Genomic DNA, 9,817 nt, shown 5'->3' with positions numbered 1-9,817 from the left:
TCCTGCCTCAGCCTCCTGAATACTGGGATCACAGGCATGTGCCATCACACCTGGCTCATTGAGTGTTTTTTTGTTTTTGTTACTCGGAATCAAACTCAGGACCTTGTACTTGCCAGGTAGGCACTTGAGTCACTGAGCTGTATCCCTGGCCCTAATGAGTCTTTTTAAAACAATACAGTAGAGCTAGGTGTGGTGGTGCATCTCTGTAATCACAACATTTGGGAAGCTGAGGCAGGAGTATCCTGTGAGCTCAAGGCCAGTTTGTTTTTTTGGTACTGGGAATTGAACTCAGGCAGGACCTTGCACTTGGCAGGCAGGCACTGTGCCACTGAGCTATACAAACTACATAGTGAAACCCTGTCTCAAAAAAGAACATGATATCTTAACTGTACCGTTGTAATTTTGTTAGCTTCTTTTGATATTCTCCATTCCTTTTTAATGAGGGTAGTTTGGGCTCTTGAAGCAGCTGTTCCTTTTTAACTCTTTGAGAAAATGGGATGAATGAGCTTGCTTTCTAATTCTGCAAGAGTTGGAGCATACACCCCCACCCCCAAATGTAGCTTGAATCCAGTGTTTCTATACTGAGCTATATCCCCAGCCTTTTTGTAAAAGTTTGAAATAGGGTCTTGTTGAATTGCCTGAGTTCACCTTGAACTTGTGATCCTTCTGCCTCAGGCTGTTACAGTGCTGCTGGGATTACAGGTCTGTGCCACCACACCTGGCTGAAGATTGGGTACTGAGCAGTAGGTATTTCTGAGGCAGGGTCTCACTTTGTCTTCCACATTGGCCTTGAACGCAAGGCTATCCCCTTCCCTTAGCCTCTGAGTGCTGGGAGGATTATGGGCCACCCATGCCCAGCATGAATAGTTATCTTAATGTTAGTGGTTTCTTTCTTTTTTTTTTTTTTTTTTGGTGGCAGGAATTGAACTCAGGACTTTGCGCTTGCCAGGCAGGCGCTGTACCGCTGAGCTATATCCCCAGCCTAATGTAAATTTTTTTTGTCTTTTTGAGACAGGGTCTTGCTATGCAGTTCAGGCTGGCCTTGAGCTCACTTTGTAGCCCAGGCTGGCCTCGAGCTCGCAACGATCCTCCTGCCTCAGCCTCCCAAGTGCTAGGATTATACGCCTGCGCCACCACGCCTGGCTCATCTTAATGTTAAATGTTTGGGTTGAGTAGCAAGATATTCATAGTCTGTCTCCATATAGTTATTTCCAGGGGAAATTTAGAGACTGTAGGGTTATAAGATGACAGGCATGATTTGTTTGCTATTTCATGTGTTAACATGCTTAATTATTGTTGCTGGAAACTTTTTTTTTAACAGTACCACTTCTGCAGTCACAGTGAAGTCAGCCATCAGAAGACTGAAGGAATTGAAAGACCAGTAGAAGCACTACTGTTGGAGACATCCCTAGCCTATAATAAATAGGTTAATTTATGTAATAAAATTGCCTTGGTGTGTTAATTTTGTTAGACATTTTGATTTGCATTGCATTGATGTTGCCCTTTGAAAAGAGATCTAGAAATTAAGTCCTAAATTGAATTGAGAATTGGCTGTTAGGTTACTGAAACGGTTCTCTTTTCTTCAGTAGTCAGATAGTATAAGATGATAAATTTTATAGGTTAAGTATGTATCTTAGTTTTTGCCAATTGAACTAATTTGGGATATGTTGATATATATTGTGCACATTTTAAGGTTTTTTTTTTTTTTGAGATAGGGTCTCAAGTTGCCCAGGCTGGGCTCAAACCTAAAATTTTTTTATTGCCTTAGCCTTCCAGAGTGTGACACCAGCTAAAAGATGGTTGAACTACATGATGACTGTAACCATGCACTGCAAATATGTACTAATAAAGATTTTTAAAATCTTTAAGGTGCTTGAAATCCATTATTGTAGCTAAGGTAAGTGATTTTCCCAAGGTCAGAGGGAAGCAGCTCATGGAGAAAGGGCTGAAATTAGACTTCTGCTTGCTGGCCCATGTTTTCCTAACAGTGTTATAACTGCCTTACATTTGATGCTCAGAGTATGTTCTTTCTTCCTTTTCCCATATTAACGATTCCCACCATTTTACTGGTTTATTTCAGTGGTTTTCTGAGTCTTTGGTTCTAAGATATTTAAGTGGACATGGCGTCAGGACATAAAAGTGAGCAAGGCCTGTGTTTCTTACTAGATGAAGTTTATAGGTGGTCTCCTAAATTTTTTTTTTTTTTTTTTTTTTTTGTTTTTCTCCGGTACCGGGAACTGAACTCACGACCTTGCACTTGCCAGAAATTTTTTGTTTTTTTGTTTTTTTGTTTTTTTTCTGGTACCAGGAATTGAACTCACAACCTCATGCTTGCTAGGCAGGCGCTGTGCCGCTGAGCTAAATCCCCAGCCCCTCCTAAATATTTGTATGGATGCTGTGATAAAGGGGCAGGTAGCTAGGTACCATGGAAATATATTTTGCAAGTTTGTTTTGGGTGTAGATTGAGGGATTGTGATACTCAACCTTTGTTAAGGATCCTTTTTTTTTTTTTTTTTTTTTAAGGATCCTTGTTAAAATCCTTGTTAAAGGATTATCCTTGAGGTAAGAGCCACAGATCAAATTCTGGAGCCAAGAACTGAGGAATTTTAGGAGGACCCAGCAAGGGTTGGTAACATTAGCAATTTTGAAATGTTGCAAGCAGAAGGAGGGAAGTTAAAACAGTACTTACTTTCTCCCTGTAGGAACTAAAAGCCATTTTGTCATAGGTGGCTTTTTAGGCCAAAGTTTATGGACGGGGAAGGAAACATGCTTGGGGTGCAGCAAGTCAAAGACTAATTTTATGTCACAGTCAATCCTATAGGTCAGGACCCTTCAGAGTATTAATCAGGAAAGTGGATGTATAATTGATGCCCAAACTCCACAAATTTTTGTGGATGCAGTTAATGAAGATGGGGTTAGTGGAAGCATGAGACCATTAAGCTGTTGACCACCTCTGGCAATGTGTAAGATACAGTCACTAGTCTGAAAGCTTGTAACTTAGAGATGAAGTGTTGTACCTTGTTAAACTTACAAATGGGCTTTGGAAGACTGATGGGTATTTCAGTCAAATTTTTTTTTTTTTTGTCCCCTCCAAAGCTCAAAAATGTTTTTACATTTATTTGGGAATATAATAATTGAAAAAAAAAAAACAAAATTCAGAGTAGCGGTTAAGGTGAGTTTTAGAGTCAGAAGTAGTTCAAATTTTCCGCTGCTATCTTAGTGTCACCTTGGACAAGTTTTTTCACCCTATAAAATGTAATGATCTCTGTCCCCTTTCTCTTCTCCAGGAGAACCAGGTACAAGAATACTCACTGAGGGGCTGGGGATTTAGCTCAGCAGCACAGTGCCTGCCTGGCAAGCACAAGGTCATGAGTTCGATACCTGATACCAGAAGAAAAACAAAAAAAGTATAGTCACTGATAATGGGAGTATAGAGACCTTAGATCTCAAAAAAAAGGGGAACTAACACTTAAGACTGGTATTTTTTTGTTTTGCTAGGTGGTGGAATTGTGTTAGGCTGAAGGCGAACTACCTGTGGCCAAAGCATGAGTTAGGGAAAAGTTCAAGCTAAAGGTATGAGGCAGGGAAAAGCTCAAGCTAAGGAACCTGATTCTGAGGTTTGTTTTGGCCCCAAGCGGGGAAGGAACAACCCCTCATTAATCTATAAAGCCTTCTTGACTGAACACGTCTGAAAGGTGTACTGTTGTAATGAGTTAGATGGGACATTCAAACCAAATGACCAGGGATTTATAGTGACCTAACCTCTATTAACAACCATTTGAAAAGTAGTTCTGGTTTGCTGCTGTACTATGGGATAATTGAACATTTTCTGTGCACCCTCAGTATAAACTAACTTGAAGTTACCTGGCCTATAGAATTATAAAATCAGATGTACAACAGCATTGCATTCTAAAATTAGAAATGTTTGGACCTGGGGAGATTAAAAACATGTAGCTTTGATTTTCATGGCATACATGTATGTGTACTTAAGCCTCATTGTTTTTTTCTACATTCAGATGTGCTCTCCTTTGGGGGTTCCCTATGTCAGCTAATGGAAGACAGAAAAGAGCTTTATGGGTGAATCTGTACAGTATGTGGGCAACAGCCAAAATGTGGAAACAGGTAGCTCTGAAAGAGTGATGAAGCAAACTCCCATTGGACAGAACTTTTTTTTGGACAGGTGGTTTGAGGTAGAGAACAGTAGTTAATGAGTTGGTCAGCTGGCTGGGATAGTTGGGAAGAACACGAATGGAAGACTGGGTACTTCATGAATGGTGCATAAGGTTATTTCAGGAGAGCTATGTAGCTAGAATTCTTAGAATGAGTACAGGATTGTTAATACTTGTAGCCCATGTAAATGCCCACTAGAAAGCATTCACCATGGACACTGCTGTAAATGAATGGTTAACCCATTCTGAGAATGTCAGCTCTTGCCCACCTTGTGTTTGCTTGGTGAGGGTCCATGAGCAGAACAGTCATGATAGAGATGGAGTCTGCATATCCTCAAAAACGTGAGCCTCCCTCATTAATGTTCATCTGTACATTGCCCCGGCAGAGCGGTAGACTGCAAAAGGCCAGTGCTGAGCTGCTAATACACTATCTAGCCCAGTGTGGCAGTTAAGCTTGATTGTGTCAATTTGATTGGTTTGGGCGCCACCCAGAGAATTGGTGGAGCACATTTCTGGGAGTGTCTAGATGGGTCATGGAGATGTAACTGGGTATTTATACCTCGTCACTCACCCCTTTCTGTCTGGCACTGTTCCCTTGCTTTGTTTCCTGGCTTCCATGAACTAAGCAGTTTGTTCCACCATGTGTTTCTGCCATGATGTTTTGCCTTAGAGCCAGCTGACCAGTACTGAATCCCTTGAAACTGAGCCAAATTAAACTTCTCCTTTAAGTTGTGGGTGTCCGTGTTGTATCCAGCAACAGGAAAGTTGCCTACTAGACCAAGTGGTTCAATTGGTTATTTTCCAGCATACAAAGGGCAATATTATGTCATCATAAGGGTAGACATGGGGCCAAGCGTGTCGCTCAACAGTAGAGGACCTGCTTAGCATGTACAAGCCCAAGGCTCAATCCTCAGCACCACCCCTGAAAAAAAAAAGGAAACTTGTGTATGAGATGTATAATAGAGTTGTCTTACCTGCAGTACTTCTGAAGAATGCCTTATCTATCACTGTGACATCCTATGCAGGATAGTCTTTGACAGTAAAGTAAAGGAATTGCAGCAATAGTCCCACATTTACAAAAATCATTTATTTTTCCATGTTCCCCACCCATCCAGAGACAGCTTGCTTAATAAACAGTGATTTGCTGAAGGCCCAGTAATAGTACAAGCTGGGAATTATTTCACTGAACATAAGGGACTATCCTACCAGATGCAGCATGTGCCTTAAACCTACCCATCTGTGGTGCGGCCTCCCCTGTAGCCAGGATGTATGGGTGAAGAAATCAAGTAATGGAAGTGAGATTCAGCTGTGAATTTGATGAGGTTAGAGGTTCTAGTGCCTCAGGAAATGTGTTTTGTTTGTTTTAAGGGGACATAACTTTGGTCACATTTAAATTGAAATCTTGAGATAGTCACCTAATCATTGTGTGCTCATTTGGTCTCAGATACATCTTCATCAGCCAGCTATATGTGCTTTGAGATTCCCTGCCTTGCGTGAGTTGTTACAGTGGTTTCCCTTTCCTTTGGCTTCTAGTTAGGTTCGTTAACGGGAGGCACCAGCAGATGATCTAGAAGATGCGAGGAAAATGGAGTCATACTTATTTCCCCTGCTCCTTGCATAGTTGCTTTAAGGAGGCTCTTCTTTTGAAAGTTACAGCTCCAGTTAGGTGGTCTTTCCTCTGTCTATAGCTTCTCTTTCTGAGACTTAATGACCATTCTTTGTCTTTACTTCTTCAGGCCTAGATACAGTAATGACTCTGCAGTGTTCCTAACCCTAGTGCTTCATCCATTGTTGATTTAACCTTGCCTCCACTGTTTGCTATGGCTCGTTTAAGTGTGCCCCAAAGGCCCATGTTAAAGGCTTGGTGGCAGCCTGTAGTGCTGTTGGGAGGTGATGGAACGTTTAAGAGCTAGGGCCTAGTGGAAGGAAGTTGGTCACTGGGGACATGCCCTTGGAAGCGATATTGGGATCCTGGCCCTCCTCTTCCTTTCTCTTATTCTTCCCAACCATCACAAGGTGAGCTAATGTGGTGCACCCCACTCCCTGCTGTGATGTACTGCCTGGTCAGAACCCCAGAGGCAATGGGGTCAAGGAACCCTGTTTCAGAGAACTGAAGCTTGTGAAACCATGATTCTTTTTTTTTTTTTTTCTTTTTTTGGTACTGGGACTTGAACTCAGGATCTTGCACTTGCCAGGCAGGTGCTGTGCTGCTGAGCTATATCCCCGGCTCTGAAACCATGATTCAAAAGTAGGCTGTTTTCCCTTATTAAACTAACTCTGTCAGGTACTTTGTCATAGTAACAGAAAGCTGATAAACACCATGTTGGATGTAATCCTTTTATTATACTCTTCTCAGTTAATACATCTTAGTGTCTCTTCTGTTTTCTGCCAGAACCTTACCCAATCAGATGTTTTACAGTAATCTATTTTAATTTTTTTCTAGAGCTGAACTCATATTCTCAAATTCTCTCTTTTTTTTTTTTTTTTTTTTTTTTTTTGGTACCAGGAATTGAACTCATGACCTCAGGCTTGCCAGGAAAGGGCTTATGCCACTGAGCTACATCCCCGGCCCTCAAATTCTCTAGCTTATGTCTTTCATAAATTCTGTAGTAGACATTATTATGTTTGTCTCCCAAAATCTTTTGAGCAGCTTTCCTCCTATATCCCATTTGGTTATGGTGGGATTGTCAATAACAGAACCCTTTCCTTTGGCCACAAAAGAATGACATAATATATGACACAAGTTATTTTTTCTAGAAATTTATAAATTGAATAGAATTGCACATGGAGAGAGGTGTAGGATTGGAGTCTTTTAGTGAGAGTCTTCTAAAGAAGCAGACCACAAATTTCTGTCCCTCAGATTCCCCGAAGTTGCCCTGATTTTTATCTGGTTACTCTCTTTTCATCTGATTTCTTCAAAGACCCATTGTGTAGTCAGATTGTAGAGGGCTGTACCTTAAAAGTAGGAATGAACAAGATGGAAACATCCTCACTGGGGCTAAAAACAAGCTCCAAATCATCTTGATCTATGATTGGATTTCATTGGTCACGAATTATTAATGCTCTGGCTATCTTAAAGAAGCAAATGGAAATCTCTGAAAAAGTGTTCTAAACTTCATATTATCTCTGTAATAAATTTTTATGTATCATATGTGACACCCAAGGAAAAACAATCAAAAATACTAGGGGACAAGACAATTTCACTTGAAAACCAAGAGAAATAATGAAAACGGAAACAGGCCCACAGAGTATCCAAATAATGGAGTTATCAGACATTGACTTAAAAAATAACTACTTAATATGGATTGAGAAATAAAAGATGAGACTGAAAATTTCATTACAAACAATTACAATTCTTATTTTTTGCTTCAAAATCTTTTAAAATTGTACTTATTTGTGGGGTATAGTGCGATAATATACATGTATATAATGTATAATGATCAAAGTAGGGCAATTAGCATTTCCATCCCCTTCTACACTTACTCCCTGTGTTGAGAACTTTCGAACACCTTCCTTGCAATTCCTTATAAAATATTTAATAAGCTTTTGTAAACTGTGGTCCTATAGGACACTAGTACTTATTCCTCCTATTTAAACTGATGATTCTTGCATTGAAAAATTCAGTAACTAAAGTTAGAGTTCCGTGGATGTATTTAGTAGTAAATTAGATGCAATTTAAGAAAAAATCAAATCGAATAGAAAAATAAACCCAGGAAGAGGGCCAAGTGTAGTACCTATAATCCCAGTACTGGGGAGGCTGAAGCAGGAAGGTCATCAAGAGTTTGAGGCCAGGCTGGGCTACATAGTTCAAGACTAACCTGATTTACACAGTCAGACCCTGTCTCTAAATAAACAAATCCAGAAAGAGAAGCAAATATAATGGGAAAGAAGAAATACATGTAAAAGACATAGAAATTACAGTGATGAGTTCTAGTGCGTGTGTAATTGAAGTTCAAAAAAGAAAAAGTGAGAAGATGATCACTAAAATCAAAGAAAGTCAGGCATGGTGGTGCACAACTGTAATTCCAGCACTTGGGAGGCTGAGGCAGCAGGATCGCTGCAAGTTCAAGGCCAGCCTGGGTTGGTCAAAGAGGACAACCACCCTTGATAGAGCAGGACCATTCCTTGATCAAGGGCATAGGAGTAGCTGCATTCCCGTGCTAGAACCTCCAAACAAGCTGTCATGGAAGAGACCAAATTATAAATCAAATATATGTTGTAATCTCTGGTAATTTTTAAAAGAATAGAAATGTATAACTCGATACAACAAAAATAGAATTAAAAGAACTCAGAAAAGGGAGGAAAAAAACTGGTGAGATGAGTACTACAGAGTATTATAGTGGATTAAACCTATACACACAGTATATGTACATTAATGTATGCATAAAACATTACATATAAATAGACTGCTTCAATTAGAAGATAAAGATGGCCAAACTGAATTACATACCCAGTTTGTAAGAAGCAAAGACTTAAAGTGTAAAGAATTGGATATAAATAATAAAATATTAGGATACAGACACCAAAATCATATAGACACAGAAAAGTTGAAAGCAGAAGGGTGGAAAATGCACCACATGTAAACAGTGACCCATGGAGGCTATATTAATATCTGATAAAGAGGCCTTTAATGCAAAAATACTGCTAGAAACAAAAAGGGATGTTTATATTATTAAACATAGAAAAAAGTGTTCCTGTTTTTTCAGCATTTCAGGGCCACTGATGAAGATACAAAACACTCAGTAGGTATTGATGGCTTTGAAAATGTTCTTGAAGCATTTAAGAGAAATGCTAGTTAGGGAAAATCAAGAACTGGTAAAATCTACAAGGCCAATGCCAGTGAACAAGGCAACCCAGAAAGTTGTGATCATTACACAATAGAAAAAATGTGAATTAGTTAATTTTTAAATCATAGATAATTCTATGAAGCATTTACTTTCTAAAACATCAAATATTTCAATACTTAAGATGTGACAATGCCGGGCGTGGTGGCACATGCCTGCAATCCCAGCACTGGGGAGGCTGAGGCAGGAGGATCATTGAGAGTTCGAGACCAGCTTGGGCTACAAAGTGAGCTCAAGGCCAGCCTGAACTGCATAGTGAGACCCTGTCTCAAAAAGACCAAAAAAAAAAAAAAAAAAAAAAAAAAAAAAAAAAAAAAAGTGACAGTAATAGATACTAATCGCCACAAGAAAAAAATGGTGAACTAAAATTAAACCCTTTATCTGTGATTTGCTACTCCATTTTGTTTACTAAACTGGTATTAAGCCTTACTGTATGTTAGCATGAGGAAGCAATACTTATTACATGTATATTATTATATTCAGTGTATTATATTTGTTTTGTCTGTTGATTTTGGAAAGTTACTTTCATAATGGATCACATTAAAACTGATGATTCCTGTAGTTTTTGAAAACTTATAAAGTGCATTTTGGCACTGGAATGTAATGAATTTACATACATTATTTGAGAACCTAATCTGTAAATTAAGAAAGTACTTATCTCAGATATTATAAATTCCTTCAACAAAGAGAAATTTGGCATATTTTGACTGCAAACATCATATGTAACGCTAGGGGGCAACACAACGTAAAGAAAGAATCTGCAGAGCAGAATCTACTGTTAAGGTTTAGTCTAGAGTGCACATA

General features: G+C 39.2%; 1 protein-coding gene across 1 annotated transcript in view; it reads left to right on the top strand.

Moving 5' to 3' along the window:
• Rpl37a (ribosomal protein L37a) overlaps window positions 1-1,445 on the top strand; it is a 3,657-nt gene extending 2,212 nt beyond the window's left edge. Inside the window, exon 4 of the mRNA XM_005395684.1 lies at window positions 1,322-1,445. Within this exon, the coding sequence (XP_005395741.1) occupies window positions 1,322-1,385 (64 nt within the window). The 3' untranslated portion in view covers window positions 1,386-1,445. The remainder of the gene's footprint in view (window positions 1-1,321) is intronic.
• The last annotated feature ends 8,372 nt before the right edge of the window (window positions 1,446-9,817 follow it).

Source organism: Chinchilla lanigera, unplaced genomic scaffold, assembly GCF_000276665.1.
Source record: "Chinchilla lanigera isolate Chin_1 unplaced genomic scaffold, ChiLan1.0 scaffold00052, whole genome shotgun sequence".
Classification (NCBI taxonomy): domain Eukaryota; kingdom Metazoa; phylum Chordata; class Mammalia; order Rodentia; family Chinchillidae; genus Chinchilla; species Chinchilla lanigera.
This window is presented reverse-complemented; position numbering and strand designations above follow the sequence as displayed.